Raw genomic sequence first — 21,954 nt, 5'->3', positions numbered from 1 at the left:
TGTGAGTGAGTTCTCTGTACAGCGTTGTGGAATTAGTAGCGCTATATAAATAAATGATGATGATGATGATGGTCAGCACTGAGCGGAATCACGTATACGTTATGTTGCCATTGTCGGTGATCTTAAGAACTTACATTGCGAAAAATTTTGTTTTGGTTTATTTTTTTTATTTGCCCAGATTATCTAACCACAAATCAACCTTTTCAGGGGCTGAAGTCATCCAAATCATTCTTATTGATGATATTCGGTAGAAATGCATAAGCCTCCTTCATCTGCCAGACATACTAGACCTCAGAAGAATGGGAGAAAGTACTGTGCCCAGCAGAGAGATGGAGTTGGCAAATTAATATTAAAGACCCCAAAAAGATGTGCATCCAATGGCATAACAGAAACATGACACCCAAAAGTTCAGCACCAATAATAATTATTTTTTGTTGCTCATTGTTTACTCAACATGTGGGATTTCTCCAGCCATCTATATGCTACCAGAGGAAACGCCCAGCTGTCTCACAAAGAAGACGGACATTCACTTTGTTAAACCAGGAACAAATTATTATTTTATTTACTCAACTTTACGGTAACAAAGGAATCCTATGCAGAAGCCCGGCATATTACAGGCACACTAGCCTCATAAGTCCTTTCACCTTTGTATTCGTAGGACATAACTGGCTCTCACTTCGTTGCTAAAATAATGAACGCACTTCTCCGAGCGCGGGATTGTGGGGTGCTCGGCTCAACGGCTCCTCCTTAAAGATGTTTGAGGCCAATAACTTTCCTAGGGGCTGTAATAATGGCCAAGGAGGACCAATTACAGAGTACTGCTGACCTAGGGGGTTTATCATATCATTGGGGGCAAGTGTAATAACAGAGCAGGAAAACAGGGAGACAGACGACTCACTAAATTATCTTAGTCTGTAGAGAAAAATAGCATACAACTAGGCCTCCGAGTAATTAGGCACAGAAAATGTATTGCTCGATCATACTATTTTCCTTGATAATTCTCTCCTTTCATTGGCATTTACGGACATTTCATCTTACTTCAGCTAATTAAACAATGAGGACCATTAAGAACTGCCACAGCATAACATTACTGCTGGTAGAGAGCCTGCAGGACATGGCACGTCTAAGCTGTCAGACGGTAGAGTCTCTCCAATCACTTTGACAGCGAAGATGTCTTTCAAATGTCTCCCAGAAATTCTACAAAGGTGCAACAATTCTCACACATGGCAATACCTTGTAACATGCAAGAAAAATAAACACATAGTTACATAACAAAGATGAACAAAAAATAATTTAAAGGTCCATCAAGTTCAACCCATCACCAACTTAAATTGTGTCGATCCACAGGAAGGCAAAAAACAAAGCCCGGAGTGCGAAAACTGCCAACTTAGTCTCAGAGGAAGAAACCAATGGCAATTGGAAAAACTCCCTGGATCAATGCCCTCTTCTAATTACATCTGCAGATGACAATTTCTTGTAAGCAATGGCAATCACCCAGCAAGAAATCCCACAACCTAACCACCCTTACAGTAAAAACCCCTTCCTATGCCGATGTGAAACGGTCTTTCTTCAATGCAAAACAGATTACTCATTGTTCTCTCTATGGTCCTTGGTAAGAAAAGCTTCTTAGACTAATTATTATTTTGGGAAAAGAATTGCTATCTTGTGCAATTCGTTTTTTTAGCTTTAGCCTCTGCTAATTGGATTTCTATTTTATTTATTTCAACATATTTTGCTACATTCATTTTATTTCCACCATACATCTTCAGTCATTTCTAGTTTTAAGAATTTACATACTTTCATATTTAAGGTGCATTATTCACTACAAAATGATCTAATTCAACAACATTTATTGCATTTTATGCCCAAAAAATATTGCTATATAATGTTATATCTGTTTTTTAGGGTTTTTCACACACTCTCATTCTAGCTCCTAGAACATTGCTGAGCTGATTAAGCTTTGCCTTCTACAATTCAGTTTTAGCATCTCTCTTACCCAATGCTTTATTAAATCTGAGGTCAAATGTTACCATATTGTGATCACTATTTCCTAAATGATCCCCCCCCCCCCTTACTTGTACATTATTTTAGTGAGCTACCACTCTATATACTGCTTTTACCAGTTGTGATATGTAAATATTATATCTTATTCCATTGCCAGAACCACTGGTTTCATTGTGGCAATTTCTATCTGTATACTTCACTCAAGGACCATGTTTTTCTTGACTATTCTTTTCATTTGCAACAATAGCTGAATTTCAGTACAATTGTTTGTGGTAGGTGGTGTATAACGCACCTCAATCAGTACTTTGCTGGATATATTTTTTTACCTCTCTATGTATCTAGTCAAATACTCTACATTGTCATAATCACAAATATCTTCCTTAGGTGGGTTATTGTTTTTACCAAGACACAAACCCTCCCCATTCTCTATCTTTCCTACACATACCAAAAAACCTGTCCGTCACTGCCCATTAACGTCTTTCCACCAGCCAACTCTTAGTTATACCCACTAGATCTATAATTATCTTCCAACATAATTAAATCTAATTCACCTATTTTGTTTGGAAGACTCTAACCTGTGTTACCAGGTCGATGAGATATTTTACTGCTGCTTAGAATTTTACACAACACATTATCGTCCCTTCTAACCCTTCCACCAACCCTGACTAATCCCTGTTCCCTGTCTACACCATCTTGCACGTTGCTTTTATCTTCACCATCCCCCCCAGATCCTAGTTTAAAATCTCCATCGGCCGCCTAACCATCTTCTCCCCCAACACAGCTGCATACTCCCCATTGAGATGTGGCCTGACCCTACTGTAGAGTCTGTAGCGGTGAGAGGATTATCACAGTCCTCCAAAAATCCTCCTTTCTACACCCTTTTTTAAACCACTTATTTACTTCCCTGAGATCCATATGTCTTGTCACGTGTATTTAGAAAATACTAACTGGACGTCCTAGCTTTAATTTCCCCCAAAATAGTTTTTGGAGGATACCATCTAGCACTAACATTGCCCTGTGTACCAGTATGTACATACACAGCAAAATGTACATTAGGTGGTATTAACAATAGGAATACTTTATAATGAGTACTAATTATATTATTAACTAGAACTAATTGATATGAGTGAACTACAACATTGTTAATTAATTATTCTTATTAAGTAGTGTTTGATTACTTATAGACTAAGAACTAGTAAAGAAACGTAACAAGTTTCATTTTTAAAAACATTCTATATTCACAACCGTTTACAGAAAAGTATCACAAAGAAACGAAACTCTAAAGAATTTACCTGGCTCCCCTATTTCCTGGTGTTAAACTATGTCCTTATTTTAAACTGAGCACTTATCAGAACAAATGAACTTTTCAGACAGTTGCCAGGAATATAAAAAAAAAACCTTGCAGACCTTAAATAAATAAAACGACTGATAATACAACTCATTAATAAGGAACATTGGACCTGCGACTGCAGCAGACTGTACAAATCCAGGAAAGTCACAATTTATGCCACTAACAGGAGGTTAGTCCCAGAAACTACCTACATGAGGAAAAGAAACTGAAATAAATTCAATGCAAGGTTATTCAGGACTTCTAACGGAGCCATTTGAGTGTCACAAAACAGGATCACCTCCTAAAATCGGAGGATCGCCACCATAAAACAATATAAACGACCAATGACCGGCTCTTTAAATAGCAGGACAAGAATCAGCTTCTATAGCCTGGATATATCGAAGGATAGAATAGGTAACATACAAAAAAGAATTTCTGGAGAAAATAAAATAAAAATAAACTTTATAGCATAAACAAAATACCAAAATAAGATACATATATATACGCTTTAGGGGTTGTTACAAGCCAGGTACATTTGAAATGTATTTGCATTTGTAACGCCAGACAAACCTAGTTCTGGGCAGTGCCAACTGATCATTTTAGTCCGGTGGATTCGTTCGTGTATTATAATAAAGGGACATTCTGAAAGGCATCTATTTTTCTCCTATGAAGCTAAATTGGCAGCTGCCTTGCTAAGGGCTTATCTTATCTTCTACTGGAGCAACATAGCTATAATTTAGAATACAATGTACTTCACACACTTGGGTCTTTTTCACTATATACCAAAATAAAAGCATTGAACAATTATAAAATATAGATGTCAAAGGGAGGTCCATGTCTGGCCAATGGATCAGATTCACATAGCTAGATCCTGAACCCATACAGAACATGTATGGACAAGTAGTAGTGCTGCAGTGGGTGAATAGTAATGCCAACTGTACTGGCACATTTAGTGTTGTGTGTCATATTGCCAAGCATCTATACATAGTTACAGACATTAATAAAAATGTTATAACAGTACATACACCTGTCCTGGGCTCACACCAGATTTATAGACAATGTATCGGGCGATGACAAGCTGATGGAGTGCTCTTGCCAAGCTATCAAAAAGTAGAATATCATGTCTACCATACTGGATTTAAAACTCGTCATATATATTTGGCTACAATGAGCCTTAATAATTAACCACAACAGCCAATTTAATATTGTCCTGTATCATCTAATTGCTGCACTCAATGCTACTCTACTCTTGCTAGTAATGAATTGACAACTACAAATATACAACAGTGGTATATACTTATGAAAAATAAAGTTGCTAGATACAGATATGACTATCAATTAATGGAACTAAAACATCATAATGATTCTCTCATCCCTAACAAATGACAGCTGTCCAATTAGCAAAGAGTATTATAATCCATACAGCTCAAGAGCATGGCAGATTAGCACACCTGGAAAAAACAATGCCAGTTACAGAGTCCTAGTACAATGCCCTCATCTGGAACCCCAGGGCACCTATGCCACAAGAACCTGCAGCTCAGCACACATACCCCTAGCATCTCTTATGCCCCAGCATGACTTGAGCACACCACATCCCTGGAACACCAGTACCCCTCATGCATGCAACACAGAAACCCTGGGCATCAAAGCCAGCAGCAGCCTGGCATGCACCTTCGCTCCCCCTACAACCTGCCTGACACCTTCCACTGCCCGGCACATTCCAACCCAGCAGCAGCCTGGCACCTCCCACCAACCTGGCACCTCTCACCAACCCAGCACCAGCCTGACACCTCTGACCACCCCCAGCACCAGCCTGACACCTCTGACCACCCCCAGCACCAGCCTGACACCTCTGACCACCCCCAGCACCAGCCTGACACCTCTGACCACCCCCAGAACCAGCCTGACACCTCTGACCACCCCCAGAACCAGCCTGACACTTCTGACCACCCCCAGCACCTTCCACCAACCTAGCACCAGACTGACACCTCTGACCAACCCCAGCACCTTCCACCAACCCAGCACCAGCCTGACACCTCTGACCACCTTCCACCAACCCAGCACCAGCCTGACACCTCTGACCACCCCCAGCACCTTCCACCAACCCAGCAGCAGCCTGGCACCTCCCACCAACCCACAACCTGCCTGGCACCTACCACCAACCCAACACCAGTCTGACACCTTCCACCAACCCCTGCATATTCCACCAACCCAGCACCAGCCTGGCACCTTCTACCAACCACTGCATATTCCACCAGCCTGGCACCTTCCACCAACCCAGCACCAGCCTGGCACCTCTGACCAACCCCAGCACCTTCCAGCAACCCAGCAGCAGCCTGGCACCTCTGACCACCCCCAGCACCATAATGGCTCATACACCAGCAGCAGGCTGGCACATGTTGGCAGACGTGACATGAGGGGAGTGTTTTTATATGACGGACACGGGGACAGCTCTTACCCGCGGGGTGAGGGGGCTGCTGGGCTGGTCTCATGAGCCCCCGGGCACTGCGGGTGTGTGGGGCTGTCGCCGGCTCCTCTCCCGGACACTGCTGGGACCTGGAGGGGGTGAGAGAAGAGCTCGGTACAGCGCGGGCCCGAGCACCGGCCACCGCCAAGAGAGCTTTGTCTGACGTCACGGTCATGTGACCGGGGCCTCAGGAAGGGGAGGGGCCGAACGGAGAAGTCGCCCGGGGAGAAGCGGAGGTGTGTACACCCAGCGTGTCCAAGATGGCGGCCTGAGGGCTGGTGCTCTGTACCTGCAGCCTGTCATCTCTCATACCCCCATCTGCCTCCTACCCTCTCACCCTCCCAAAACCAGCACCACCCTCCCTGAAACCTCTCACTCCTCTACATCCAGTACCACCCTCCCTGCTGCCTCTCACCCCCCTACACCCAGTGCCACCCTCCCTGCTGCCTCTCACCCTCCCTACATCCAGTACCACCCTCCCTGCTGCTTCTCACCCCCCTACGCCCAGTACCACCCTCCCTGCTGCCTCTCACCCTCCCTACATCCAGTACCATCCTCCCTGCTGCCCCTCACCCCCCTATATCTAGTACCACCCTCCCTGCTGCCTCTCACCCTCCCTACATCCAGTACCATCCTCCCTGCTGCCCCTCACCCCCCTATATCTAGTACCACCCTCCCTGCTGCCTCTCACCCCCCTACATACAGTACCACCCTCCCTGCTGCTTCTCACCCTCCCTACATCTAGTACCACCCTCCCTGCTGCCTCTCACCGCCCTACATCCAGTACCACCCTCCCTGCTGCTTCTCACCCTCCCTACATCCAGTACCACCCTCCCTGCTGCCTCTCACCACCCTGCATCCAGTACCATCCTCCCTGCTGCTTCTCACCCTCCCTACATCCAGTACCACCCTCCCTGCTGCTTCTTACCCTCCCTACATCCAGTACCACCCTCCCTGCTGCTTCTCACCCTCCCTACATCCAGTACCACCCTCCCTGCTGCCTCTCACCACCCTGCATCCAGTACCACCCTCCCTGCTGCTTCTCACCCTCCCTACATCCAGTACCACCCTCCCTGCTGCTTCTCACCCTCCCTACATCCAGTACCACCCTCCCTGCTGCTTCTCACCCTCCCTACATCTAGTACCACCCTCCCTGCTGCTTCTCACCCTCCCTACATCCAGTACCACCCTCCCTGCTGCCTCTCACCCCCCTACATCCAGTACCACCCTCCCTGCTGCCTCTCACCCCCCTACATCTAGTATCACCCTCCCTGCTTCCTCTCACCCCCCTATATCTAGTACCACCCTCCCTGCTGCCTCTCACCCCCCTACATCCAGTACCATCCTCCCTGTTGCCTCTCACCCCCCTACATCTAGTACCACCCTCCCTGCTGCTTCTCACCCTCCCTACATCTAGTATCACCCTCCCTGCTGCCTCTCACCCCCCTACATCCAGTCCCACCCTCCCTGCTGCCTCTCACCACCCTACATCCAGTACCACCCTCCCTGCTGCCCATCACCCACCCCCTACATCTAGTACCACCCTCCCTGCTGCCTCTCACCCCCCTACATCTAGTACCACCCTCCCTGCTTCCTCTCACCCCCCTACATCCAGTCCCACCCTCCCTGCTGCCCATCACCCCCTACATCTAGTACCACCCTCCCTGCTGCCCATCACCCCCCTACATTCAGTCACACACTCCCTGCTGCCTCTCACCTCATTACATCCACTCCAACTATCATCCTGCACCACACATCCTGGTAACTTTCACCCACCTACACTACATTCTTTTCCATTAACCTGCAGTGCATGCCACTGTAACTTTTCTTTGCATTTACTTCCCCTTGGCTTTCAGTTACCTGCGCTCTACTTGCCCTGCACTCTATTTGTCCTTACTTCCATCCATCCATCTATCTACCATTGATAGTGCCCCATCCCGTCTATTCATCTACATTACACCACCCTCCCACCAACCCTCACTTGCATTTACCTGTGCTACACTCTGGTTGCTTCTTCCTTCCACTGTCCGGAACTGACCCTCAAGTCATTTGCCAAATTAAAGCAGCAATCCCGCATAGAACTTGAAATATTATATGCAATGTCAAATTGCAATCAATCAGATGGAATCAGCATTGATCACTAAAAGTACCAATGAATAAAACTAAGACCTGATGCATTTCATTACTCTTCAGTAATTTCATCATTGGAATCATGTATCAGTAAATGTAATCCAGACACAGCAGTATTGAAAAGGCTCCATATGCTATTTTGAAACAGACTCATGATATATGTGATATTTATACTGGTCTGGTATTATTGAATATATATATATATATATATTTATATATATATATATATATGTGTGTGTGCAATATTACATGTCATCTAGAACACAGCACTATTTTTTTTTTCTATCTATGTAAGATTTATGGTTGTGTAATAAATCACAATTTTTTATTTTAATATATCATCTGTGTTGGTTTTCGTTTTTGTGATTAGGACTAGTGTCTATTCAGTGCTGTACTTTTGTCTCTGTTATTTATTGGGGAGTTAACATTTCCCTTGTATAGCAGCAAGAGTTGCCCAGCCCATTACATTGTTATTATATATAATTTTATAGATTTTATATTTTCATACAGTGCGCCAATAGGAGGTTGGTTTGTTTTATACCTTTCTATTATTGCCAGCATAAAGTTTTTCAGCAATTTGTGCTACAGTAGCTCTTCTGTGGGATTGGACCAGATCGGCTAGCTTTTGCTCCCCATTCACATCAATGATCCTTGGGCACCCATGACTCTATCAAAGGTTGTCCTTGGTCCATTTTTGATTGGTATTAGCCACTGCATACCGGGAACACCCTGCAAAACCTGATGTTTTGGAGATGCTCTGACCCAGTCGTTTAGCCATCACAATTTGGTCCTTGTCAAAGTCACTCCGATCCTTATGCTTGCCCACTTTTCCTGCTTCCAAAACATCAACTTCAAGAACTGAATGTTCACTTACTGCCTTATGTATCACACTCCTTGACAGGTGCCATTGTAACCAGATAATCAGTGTTATTCACTTCACCTGTCAGCGGTTTTAATATTGTTGCTGACTGGTGTATATAATTATATTTAGTTTAAATCTTAAGGAATCATATAAGTGTATTTTTATGCTTGAAATATTTTAATTTAAATTATTTTTAACTTATGATGAACCTGGTTTGTTTAATGGGTCTCCCTTTTACCAGCACTAAAAGATCCAATTTACATAGATCTAATAGTGGCAACTGACAAGAGAGTCGAGTGCCTAATACAAGTTTATTCGACTGCTTGAGAAGTTGCTGGGGGCAAGTCCTAATGATGTCACTACAGTGATGTCACAGGATGCCCTGTTAAAACAAAGTAACTACATATAGCTTTAATCTCTGTGTGCTGCTATTGGGGTGCCAGGAGTCACGGTTCCAGGGACCCTTTCTATCTCAGTGACAGTCGGGGCTCTTCTGATGAAATGGACATTTTTTCCGGATATTTGACGGATGTTTTCCCGGATGTTTTAAAAGGGTAGTGTAAATTTAACCACCGCCGTGCTGCTGTAATATGCCATGCATTGAAAACTCGTCAAGGTCGTCTCATGCATTCAGACATTACACAATGTGTGAAAGACATAGAATCCTAAACTGGGTACACACTGGTGCAACTATCGTGCAGATCACACGATTCACGACCGTTTGGTCAGATATTAAAAGGGTGTGTACACTCTAATGATCATGTTATATCAGACCAAAACACATCGCATCTGTTGAATTGATTTTATAAACTTCCTAAAATTCATGTTCAACGATGGAACGATGTCGGGCAAATGTGGCAGTGTGTACGCACTCACACCAGCAGCGTAGGCAGATATCTGTAGAGCGTACAGTCACAATCTTTTCAGCAGATGGTTTTGACAGATGAAGAGCACAGATCTGAAGTTAAATCGTGTAGGTGTGTACACATGAATCTGCATGCTCATCGGTATTTTCGACCGTTGGTGAAATTGTTACAGGAATCGCATCTGAAGTTCGATTGCATAGGTGTGTATCCAACTTTAGTTGTTACTCTATGACTTAGTATTAATTTCCTTGGAATGATTTTTGTTTGCTGAGCACCACTGGGACAATTAATAATGCTGTTAATTTTTAATCAAAAGCGAAAAAGGCACCTTTTATGATATCTATGAATCCCACTTTATTAATTAAAACCTTTTTTCTCCAAAAATATGAAGCCTTGTTTACATCTTGTAACTCGTAAAAGTTAGGAGTCATTGGAGTGACCTCACTTTGAGTGTTTTTTTTTCTGTTGATCTTATATGTACAGTACACTGCTTCATATGTGGATATGTATTGTCTTCCACTATGAAAGAGACCTAGATCATACACAACATGACCTTTTGAAAGTAACGACTGAGGCCTGATTACAGCCACCTATGAAGTGGGGTGGTATTTTGGACCTAAAAGTGCTTTGCAAACACTGTTTGGTGCCCTGCAAGGGTTATTATAATGCTGGTTTGTAGGTGGTAGTTCACTAGGCAATCAGAAAGGTTTTAGGAGGACAGCCTGAGCCGGGGAGGGTTGATAAGTTTCGTCATAATCTGGTGTCTTCTTCTGTTCACTGGACTTTTCTCCTCCCACTCAGTCCCTAATTCTTGATCCTAATTTGAATTGTTTGTTTAACCAATATGGTTTCTCAGAAGGGTCTCAATGTGGCAGTAAATTTGGGTGGCGGTGGATCACTCTCCCTCAACAGGACGCTCATCGTTAATGACACCCCCCTCGGAGAGATCCGGGGCACCGCTAGTGCGGGCAGGCCTTAGCTACAGATCCAAATGAGGGAGACTGGGGCCTAGAAGCGTCTGTTGAGAGTGGCTGGGAGCTGATTGGCCAGGCTTTTACTTGGCCACCAGTTTTAATTGTTATTCAATAATGAAATGATCTTTCTTCACAAGCAAGTCTCCCGTGTCTTTATTTCTTAATTAAGATAACACTTTGAGTGCATTTATGTAATAGTGCTGGATCAACAGCTAGGTGGCTTATTGTACATCTACCGTGTTTATCTACACAAGTCTCAAAATGTTTGTAGGCCACAGGGCAGTTTATCCAGGTAATACTCCAATTTATTTCTTATCAGCGGAAGTTGTGTAAATAATGGGAATGATTCTATTGGTCGGTTTCCTGTATACATATGACCTGTGCTTATTTAATTTTTTAGCTCCAGAGAATAATTTACACCTTTTTATAGGGAGGGTTTAACCCTTTTTGTGACTAAACCATAGTGGTTCGAAGATTATAATATTGATATATGTTCCTTGCTGCCCCACGAAGAATCAGATGTTCTTGATATATGTTACGAGTGGTAGATTGACGATAATGAGATCCTTTGGCCAGAGGCAGGCGCCATCTTGGATTTGGGCATTGTTAATTAGTAAGTGCTTAATTAGTATACCTAGATACCAAGTGATCCCCATGAAACTTGATGAGCTATTTTATATAATATGGAAGATCTGGGAGTTTAATATTGTGGAGTTGTCTTCCATATAACAGACCTTGGAGTAGATTTATCAAAGCTAACAAGGAAAAGTGAATGTGTTGCCCATAGCAACCAATCAGAATCTAGCTATCATGTTCTAGAATGCACTAGATAAATGAGAGCTAGAATCTGATTGGTTGCTATAGGCAACGCCTCCACTTTTTCTTTTTAGGTATCCTAAATCTACCCCCTTGTTTTTTACATCTTCTAAGTTGCAGCTAAGGGCAACAAGATCATTATGTGCTGAAACGATCATCTCCCTTCTGTTTAATAAGTGTACTGTTCTGTCCCTAATCTTTTTAATTTTCACTCTATATATCTGCTATAACCACCTTCAAGTCTACCACCAAACAGCCTTGAATATCATACAAGGTTCACTATACACATCTAACATCTCCCTCTTTACAATTGCAATGAGACATTCAGTGTGTTGAATTTCCATCAGTGTTTTATTGAGATTTAATAACACAAATACATAATATACAATTTTCTTTATAACAATATTAACCTTCAATTAGCTTCAGAAATAGATCAGTCTTTATAAACAATATATTTATCCACAAATAATATTTACACAGGATGTTACACTGCATTGCTTTGTGCATTGCTTAGCAATGCAAGATCTATTAATAAACGGTGCCTAAGAACAGGTAAGAAGAGTGCAAATATATAATAGAGCTCGTATTAATGTGGAAGCCCAAGACCCGCTTAAAAAAACCTCTACGCTCTAATACCTCGGTGGTGGAACCTTGTGGCAGTGAGGCGTGTAAAATCATTCACAAAAAAATGTTTTGTGCAACTATTGGTCAAGGATGATGAATGGGAATTGGCAGAGCTCGTTGTTCTATGCAGTAGTGTCACTAGGGAGCAGTGACTACTCCCGTTCTTATACTCTGCTTTAGGGGGTCACGCTGTATAATGGAGGAGGAGGGGGTGCAGTGTGCTTTCCCTCCGTCCTCACGGTCACCCCTTGGAAGGTTGGCGGGCCGCAATGAAATAGAAGACAGAGTTGAACATCTCTGCTATAAACAATGCCCTCTGCGTGCCCTCCTCTCAGCCAGCTGCTATTATAACAAAGAGCATCTGCATGTTCCATTATCACCTGTTCTCTCTCCCCGATGTACCGCCATCAAGACAGATGGGGGTGTGGCCACATAACTATTGGTGATATGGCCACACCCCCAGGGCGTGTCTAACAGTTCTGAAGCACTAGGCTGCCTCTTACTCCCCGCCAAACACCCTTTCATTGCAACACGCACACCAATGGCACAAGCAGGGGCAAAAGCAGGATTTGTAGAGGGGGGTTTCCAAATCATGCCACCAGTGGGCGTGACCAGCATGCATGGGGCGTGGCTATCATTTTAGACAGTGCTTGGCTGCTCTCCAACTCTTCCTATCCCCATAATATACATGGGCAATGCTGCGTGCACTACTGTTAGGTGCACGCAGCTCTCCCTTTTCAAGCAGAGCCGTGTGAAGCGGGGGCAGGGTTCAGCCACCTCAATTATACAGTGCCCCAGGTTTGGAGGGGGGTTTCCAGGCACTAGAAACCCCCCCCCCCCCCCCCCCCCCCTCAGTTTGCCTATGACAAGAATGGCAGGACAGGGCCCTCAAATTGGGACTGTCCCACCAAAATCAGAACAGTTGGGAGGTATGCTGCCTTTACCATAAGGGCTCTCAGCCTGATGTCCCTCCATCTAGCATAAAGACCAGAGCTCCATGATTATAGCTGCCATTGTCATTTTTTGCATACATAATCCGCTTTAGAAATACGCTTCGAAAGTCCAGTTCAACACTGCAAAATGTTTGTTGAAAAGTGAATGTTTTGTATTCATGCAAAATAATAGTCATCCAGGGGTGTAACAGTACATCGCTGGGCACCATAGCACAATTCGGTAGGTGCCCAGCAATGCCGTTCTAGCCTCCCATAGAGACTACAACCAAACCTCTCTACATGCAATAATCACATGGTGCCCCCTCTGCAGGCTGTTAGATGGTACTGCACCCCAGCAAAGAAGATGTATGTGGTAATATAACTAATGACATTTTGCAGTGAAGTGAATCAGTGTAATTGAACCAGGGAACAATATAATGTACTGCTTTCACTGCCAGCGGGTTCCGCTACATCACTCTTTTTACATTTTCTGTTTTCATTACAAAAACATTTTAAACTGTTATACAAAAAGGTATCGTCAACCCCATATTGTAGAAAAATAGCACTGTACACATCCTGAAAATGTACAGCATAAATAAATAACTTTTCTTTTAGCACAAATATACTAAACTCCATGGGGTAACTTCTAAAAAAGGAAAAGTGAGGGGTGTTGCCCATAGCAACCAATCAGATTCTAGCTATCATTTTTTTAGAATGTACTAGATAAATGATAGCTAGAATCTGATAGGTTGCTATGGGCAACACCTCCACTTTTCCTTTTTTTAAAAGGTTTAGTAAATCTACCCCTTTGTCTGTTTCAAGTGGACCAGCTACCTACATTTAGTGGAGGCAGCTATTTTGTGGGTTCAATATTCAACCTGTTAATTCATTAGACTTTGCTTTGATGTTGAATGGATAAGTTGCATTGTTATAAATGTTGGTTCGGCTTACAAAATGGCTGCCTCCGTGTAGGCAACAGGCCCACAATAAGTAGACTCCTTATACACGCTCAGTGTGCTTATGGCCCTGCCAGACTTCATAGAACGTGTCAAATATACAAAACATTCGACAATATAACATACTCTTATATACACAGAATTCTCTCCTGCCCGTGGCTTCTGATACACTTATAACACAACATAAAATTATTTTAAAAAACAGATTCAAAAATGGTTTCCAATCTTTAGCAAGGAAAGGGCTAAGTGAGCGCATATGCGGGAACAAGTTAAGACAAATCATTGGCAGGTCCGTTGCCATCAGTGAGGATTACATGTTCAGAAATAAAATAGGAAAGTTTAGGGGCCAGACTTACTAAACTGCGGGTTTGGAAAAGTGTAGATGTTGCCTATAGCAACCAATCAGAATCTAGCTGTCATTTATTTAGTGCATTCTACAAAATGACAGCTAGAATCTGATTGGTTGCCATAGGCAACATCTCCACTTTTTCAAACCCGCAGTTTAGTAAATAAACCCCCTGATCTATGTGAGATGTTATGTAAGAGCTGCCAAAACTTAATTACCAACCCACAAATCCTGTCCTTTCTTATACTTAGATGGTAGTGCAGCTATATGTCTTCACTGCCATATTTCTATGAAAGCCTAGCCCATATACCAAGTCAGTGACTTGAAGCAAGGATCAATAAATAAATTGCCCCTTTCGCATCAATATATGCCTGCACAGACTTATTTTAACTTATAATGCTCTTTTTAAAGAAAGTGGACATTCATTGCCAAGCACATACCTCAGCATATATTATATATAGTACAGTACCATTCGCTTTAAGAGAAATCGTGGCAGCTGCCATCTATCTAAAGTAGAGATGTACAAGTGATGTAAATTAGTATACAATACAATACTAAAATGTATGCACGAATAGCTGCCTCTTACATGGAGTGTTAAAATTAATAAAGTGTAAAAACTTAATAAAGTACAAAAAATATCTGGAGTTTTTATGCTAAACTTAATGGGCCTTATTCCTTAAGGAGAGTAAGGAAACAAAGGAGTAAATCCGATCCTGGACAAACCATGTTACAATGCTAGGGGTGCAAATTAGTTTATTATTTTGCACATAGGTTAAATACTGGCTGTTTTTTCATGTAGCACACAAGTACTTGATAACTTTATTTGTACACTGAAATTTAAAGTTGATCTAAGACATGCCCTACTCCAACTATAAATCTGTCCCCACATTTTAAATTTACCCTCCCCCTCCAATGCAACATGATTTTGCCAAGTTGCAAAGTTACGCCTTTTTTTTTGCTTAGCTCTCCTTAATGACTCAGGCCCATTATGTACAGCATGCTCTCTTTTATTTCCTGCAGTAGGTGACAATGTCACAAGTGGGTGCTACTCTAACAGGGCAAAGAGAGTGTGATTGACAGCCTGGTAGATTTGCTGTGCAGACATACGCTATGGGGATTGGTTAACTCATGCGCAGGTGCAGGACCAGTGATATCACAGCAGCTTAAATTACTGCAACGTCAGTTTTTTTGACCTGTACCAGATCCCATCAGATCACAAAGAGTGATTACGGACCACAAAATCTGCGGGCCCCAGTGCTTGCTTATGTGCTTCAGGGCCCCTACTTCTCCACAAGCGAATTCAAGGAACACGCCCATTACACTGCGTTTGGAGAAATCTTCCTAAAAACAATCCGCGTATAATTTCGTGAGTTGCTCTGTAAAATGTACATTGTAGGAATAGTAAAAATATCACATCAAAGTACATCCTACAAACCGTTTGGGACCACACTTTTCATTCATTTAAACCTGGCTTTCTATTCTGAAATACTGCTCGGTTTAGCCTCAATTTTGTCTTAAATTAATCATCAGGGTGATGTCTTTATGACAGGTGCCATGTTTCTGTGTCTAAAGCTTTTCATTATATTGGTTGTCTAGAAATGCAATTACCTGCAACGTGCTTCTGGTTACAAGTAGAGGAACAAAACCTGATCTTCGGCATCTCCGAGGTGGTATTCAATTTAAATCTTGTTGTGCCCTCCCACATAGCAAGGAATGCCCCCCAAACATTTATTTCATTTAAATAATATGGTGCCACAAAATTAAATCTTAATCCTAACCCCCACTAAGAAAGGAATACCCTCGATCTGCCCAAATTCTTCTATCGGTTGCTTCAAAACCCTGCACCCATGCAGATGTTGCCATCATGCTCATAAATCCATGTGCTTTCCTGTACAACGCATTTCGCAAAATTAGCTGTGAGATCTTACAAAATTGGAGGAGCTTCAGCTGTCTGTAAAGGAGTGGGGGGGGGGGGGTTTATATTTTAATTGATAACAGAGCTGCAGTGGGATATCAGGTTACTGCCGATGTCATTTCTCTTTTTAGTTTTTAATGTGAACACTTCAACTTTGTTATTTAGTAGCTTTTTAAGTTCACTTTAAATATTGATCATGGGTCACGGGATAGAAGTGAATAGCAAACTATAGAAATTAACTAGTTCAAGGATACCTGGGGTAACGATATCAATGTGTTTTTAAATAAAACACTATTAATTATTTTCAGCAAATATCTGTTTTCAACTGTTTGGTCCTTCTGCCAAACTAGCAGAACGTCAGGAAGACTTCTAAGAAATGTGGTTTAAGACACATACAGAAACACAACAGTAATTTAAAGTAAGAGAACCTCTTATAACGAGCCGACCCACAGGAGGCATCTGGGTAAGCTTTTAGATGACAAAAACTTGATTGAGTACACACCCTACACAGAGAGAAGGGTAAGGAACAACTGAAACGCGTTTTACACAAAGGCACAATATTACATTATTATGCTTACTGGCGCAGCGTGTCTGCTTAGCCGTGTACCAATATAAAGACAGTAGCAGGTTGAATTATTGCTGGAGGACAATTTCAAGGTAAATACTCGCCCATCTGAAATTACGCGACATCTGATGACTTTGGGGCAGTCTTTAATTGTTATATGCAAAAAATTGAACCTTGTTCATATCAAAATCAGGGAGGATTAGAATGCAGTAGCAAAGAAACCACAGCAGGGCGGCGATGTAGTACATGTCTGGGAGTCGATTGTCGGAGATTGAAAGACCAGGTCCGGCATCCACTGTATCTCCAAGCCCTCGTTTCCTGCATAGAAGAAAAGTTAACACGTTACTTGTATGAGACACAGTTCTCTTGTGTAGATATATTATAGCTTCCGATTTTCTCCACTTAACTACACTGCGAAAAAATTGCAAAAACAAACGCGACATGCGTGGAAGTGTAACGATTTACTTAAAAATAATCATTAAGCTCATTCAGTTTGCCCATGCATGTATAACAGCTGCCAAAACATTATTTGAATATACTTGTATTAAACAAGTAGAAGCTGCTGCACTGATAACTGGAAGAGAATTCCCTCGGAGACTCCAGACCTCATCAATATGTTAGGACAACCACAAGAAGTTGCAAAAGTCTGCACGCTTGCAGACACCACCACCTTGGCCTGCAAATGCATGGGCTTCCCTTTAAAATGGGTGTATTTGCAAAAATATTGGTACAAATTGCATAGGTACCACGGCTGGTGCATGTTTTTTACTTTCGTGAGTTGGTTTCCGGGCTGGCTCTCCCATTAGGAGAATCTTGGGGGCCACCTAAGGTGCCAATGTGTAGGGGGTGTCTAAAACACTGAATGAGTGAAATAATGCACGAATATGATTGGTTACATGAAAGTAGAAATGTATTTTAGACAGAAGGTGACATAAGGTGACACCTTGGGGTCTCCCTGTCTTCTGCACCCTCCTTCTTGGGCCCCGTCGTTTGCAGATCCTCCCTCCCCCTTCCCCGCCCTCTCTAGCTGTGCATTGAGCTTACTGAGTTACTGTGCTTACTGTTTACTGTACTGTGCTGTCTCCCATTGTATTGTAATTTGTTTGTCCCGGTACGGCGCTGCGGATGCCTTGTGGCGCCTTATAAATAAAAATTAATAATAATAATAAACAAACAGAACAAGAACTGTACAAAGTGCTCATATCTCAGTACATCAAACACTTCTCTGAGTCTGGTCTCTTTGCTTGTTATGTTCTGTCACATCCTAGGGGGCGCCAGCGAGTCATTTTATAATCACCGGACAAACCTAACCTCATAATGTTTAGCAATATCAATGTAGGCTACAGTGAGGGATTTAGATGCAATAGGTTTTTACTGACTCTTTATAGAAAGGTAAACTCTGCCTATATATGTGTAAGCACAACAGGTAACATGGTGCACTGTTCCGATAGAACATTTATGATTTGACGGACAGTTCTGGTTTAACCGCAAATGAGCTTGTTATGTAATCACCTGAGGCCTGAAAGTTGGTCTCCATCTCCGTCGACATTTTGAAGAGCTCCAAAATTCTATTAAACGAACATAAAAACATTTGTGATTTAATTTACTAAAAATATCAATGAGATGATTGCAATGAAATAACGGAACTGGATTTAAAAATGACAAGGCTCCGGGGTGAACAACTGCAGGTATGACACTGAATTTAGACTGAATTTAAACTAAAGCCAGGTCCATGGGGCCCCTCTAAAGCTCAGGGCCCAGAGCATATGGAAACTCCTACCTTAGGGATTTCTCCAAGCTTCCACTGTATGTACATTTATAAATGTGAACTCAACAAGTATTTTGCAAGCGCCCCCTCGCTTTCTGAACTATATATTATATATATATATATATATATATATATATATATATATATATATATATATATACACACATATATATATACATATACACACACACACACACACACACACACACACACACACACTACATGCTCAACATACAACAAATGCATCAAAATGCAACACGCCCACAAGTGAGCCCTACAACCCAGCCTTGTATGACTTGTGCTACTAACCGGCTGTCCTGATACATTCTGTTCCTTCCTGTTGTACACGCAGTCATCCCTCTGAACGTCTCTGCAATACAACAAAATACTGTGTTACTTCCTGAGAATGAGTTAGGTACATTGTTTAGCAGCACTGTCCAAATTGTGGCACGTGACTCCCAACACTTCAGTAGGCTCCATTGGGAGGCATCATTATCTTAATAGGAACTAGCCTTTAGGCAGATACTGTATGTGTGTGTGTATGTAAATTTATTATACATACATAGGTCGAAGTGAGCTGGTATACGGCGGAGACCTTTGACCTTAAAGTAACCTGCTTAACGTTTATGGTTTTTTAAGATAATTTATTTAGCTTTCATTTAAAGGGCATATTGGTTTTAAAAATTGAAACCGTTGGAGGGCAATTTTGTCCGCATTAGTTATTGCACTGCTAATATTTGAACGTTGGAGACGTAGGGATGTCTGCAGTGTAGTTTTTTAAGGCCCTGGCTTATAAGAACAGCACCTACAAAAATAAAAGCACTGGTCTAGTGGAAGAGAGCAGGGTACAGTGGTTGAGGGCAGGTCTGGCAGAATTTGGGACATGATATTACATCGATTTGGGATAGACCAGCTCACAAGGGTCCGGGAATGGTGAACAGCATACAGTCCTGAATTTGTTCATAGACTGCATATAAGGATATAAGGATAATGTCAGCCACACGTTACAATATTACAGCCACTATGGGGCAACTGGCCCGTTATCATAGTGTGTGTGGTCTATAAATGACCATAAATGCCTGATAATAATCTGAAAGAAGACAATCAGATCGTTACCGGGAGTATTGGTAAATGAGGTCAAAAGATAACGCCCATCTTCCCACCACAATGAGAGGTCATGCCAAGCGATCCGATTGCTCAGCCCATGTGATGCCAATTTAGACAGTGACTCTGGCAGTACTGGCCTGTGTGTAGCCAGCTTAGCAATAAATGTAGGTCATTCTGGGCTTCTCAGTGTATTACTCACCCAATCAATGACAACCCATGCCCATCCCAGCTGGTCTGTGCTGAGGAAGCATTGTGGAATGCCTACCTAATTCTTTCCTTTCCTTTGATTAGTTATGGTCTCCGTGCTCATGACACCACTGTTATATGTTGACCCATCAGCAATGCAAGAGGAATTGTGAATGTGCGTGCCATGAATCTCAAGAGCCAACAGAACATATGACATGTGTCTCCAACGTTCCATTACGGATGCCGCCCACTTTTGAATTCTCGAAAGAGCGAAGAACTCAAAGTCCAGGGGTTCCATTTGTTATCCCTAAGAATAATTTCTGATGGTTAGAACACACAGGGACTCTTAGAAGTCTAGAAGACTCTAGAAAGTCATTTGGTTTCTGTGGGTTAGGGCATGGGTTCCGTCAACACTCTTTTATTAAACAAACCTTACAACAACAATGGTCTCAGCATAATAGCGTCATGCCGAGTCAGAGATGCAGTTTGGAATCTTTGTCTTGGGTACCAAAACACCTTAACCTACCAGAGAAAGATGTTACCTTGGAAAGCAAAGATCATTGAGCTTGTTCTCTTCGAGTTTTGTCGTCGTATCCTCGATCACCCGAAAATCCACACCGTCCAATTCAGCTTGTCTACTCGTCACGTTATCCTTCAGGTTTTTCTCTGAACTTTCAATGTATCCAACCACCTGACATCAACAAAACCAAGACATTCATTATGCATTACTATAAAATTCATGGGTGGAATATCTCTATATGTTTGTATTTGTCAGAAGTAAATATTACGGGATGAATGTATAAAATAGTTTTTGCTTTTATTTTTGTTCAGAGCCCTCCTGTTAATCCTATTCAGAAGTGGTAACCCTATCACAATACGTTAGCTTGGGAGCATGGCCTAGTGGTAAAGGGTCTTATGTGGCGCCATTCTGGTGAGCCGTGATGTCACTGGGGGCGTAGCCAGATATGCAAATGAACACTAAAAGGCAGAGAACAAGCTAGAGTTGGTAGACAAACCTCTCTCTGAGTTTCCTCATAGTCTGCGTAGAAGGCTAACAGAAAACTATGTCCGGTACATATCTTCAATTGTGATGGGCACAGTTAATCGAATCACATTTTTGAAGTGACCGTCCCTTTAAATTCAACTAAACTATTCATGGACAATATACTGTGTTACTAGCTTCTCAAACAACTATTAGGTTTATTTTGACTGGTTAGTTCTAAAGTTAAAGTTGGACAAATGAACACAGATTTCAAGGGATAAGTCAATAAAATCTAGAAGCCAACTGGGGTGCACACTGAACCAATGTTTCGCTCTATACTAACCAATGTTTCGCTCTATACTACCTCCCTTGGGGCTCTCATCTCCTCTTTCGGTCTTCAGTATCACCTATATGCTGATGATATTCAACTCTACATCTCTTCTCCTGATCTTTCCTCCTCCCTCCTCTCTCGTGTAACTGACTGCCTCTCAGCCATCTCCTCCTGGATGTCCTCTCGCTTTCTTAAAATTAACATCTCCAAAACCGAACTCATTGTCTTCCCCCCACCCTGACTCCCTTCCCACCATGACCTCTCTATCGTTGCTAACAACTCCACTATCTCCTCTGTCACCCAACTCCGCTGTCTAGGAGTCACTCTTGACTCCTCTCTCTCTTTTGCCCCCCACATTCAATCCCTTGCCCAAGCCTGTCGCTTCCAACTCCGTAACATTGCCCGCATCCGTCCCTTCCTCTCTCAAGATGCCACCAAAACTATCATCCATGCTCTCATCATCTCCCGTCTCGACTACTGCAACCTCCTCCTTACTGGCCTCCCCTGCTCCCACCTCGCCCCCCTCCGCTCTATACTCAATGCGGCTGCGAGACTCATCTTCCTCTCACGCCGCTCCTCCTCTGCCTCCCCTCTCTGTCTTTCCTTACACTGGCTCCCCATCCCCTACAGAATCCTTTTCAAACTCCTCACCACCACTTACAAGGCTCTCTCTCAGTCTACTGCCCCTTACATCTCTAACCTCCTCTCCATTCACACTCCCGCCCGCTCCCTGCGCTTGGCCAATGATTGCCGCCTCTCCTCCACTCTGATCACCTCTTCCCACTCTAGAATC

The 21,954-nt window shown here is 42.6% G+C and overlaps 2 protein-coding genes across 3 annotated transcripts in view; both read right to left on the bottom strand.

Moving 5' to 3' along the window:
• Positions 1-5,977, bottom strand: part of DICER1 (dicer 1, ribonuclease III) — a 37,506-nt gene extending 31,529 nt beyond the window's left edge. Inside the window, 1 exon segment of the mRNA XM_075192105.1 lies at positions 5,793-5,977. The gene's annotated coding sequence lies outside the window, so the exon portion shown is untranslated.
• A 5,804-nt stretch (positions 5,978-11,781) lies between these two features.
• Positions 11,782-21,954, bottom strand: part of CLMN (calmin) — a 97,212-nt gene continuing 87,039 nt past the window's right edge. For both annotated transcript variants that reach the window (XM_075192733.1, XM_075192734.1), the window contains exons 10-13: positions 20,391-20,539; positions 18,865-18,925; positions 18,300-18,355; positions 11,782-17,105 (exon numbers count right to left, since the gene is read on the bottom strand). In XM_075192733.1, the coding sequence (XP_075048834.1) occupies positions 16,934-17,105; positions 18,300-18,355; positions 18,865-18,925; positions 20,391-20,539 (438 nt within the window). In that variant the 3' untranslated portion in view covers positions 11,782-16,933. The remainder of the gene's footprint in view (positions 17,106-18,299; positions 18,356-18,864; positions 18,926-20,390; positions 20,540-21,954) is intronic.

Source organism: Mixophyes fleayi, chromosome 12, assembly GCF_038048845.1.
Source record: "Mixophyes fleayi isolate aMixFle1 chromosome 12, aMixFle1.hap1, whole genome shotgun sequence".
Classification (NCBI taxonomy): Eukaryota; Metazoa; Chordata; class Amphibia; order Anura; family Limnodynastidae; genus Mixophyes; species Mixophyes fleayi.
Note: the sequence above shows the minus strand (reverse complement) of the source record. Positions and strands in the feature narration are given on the sequence as shown.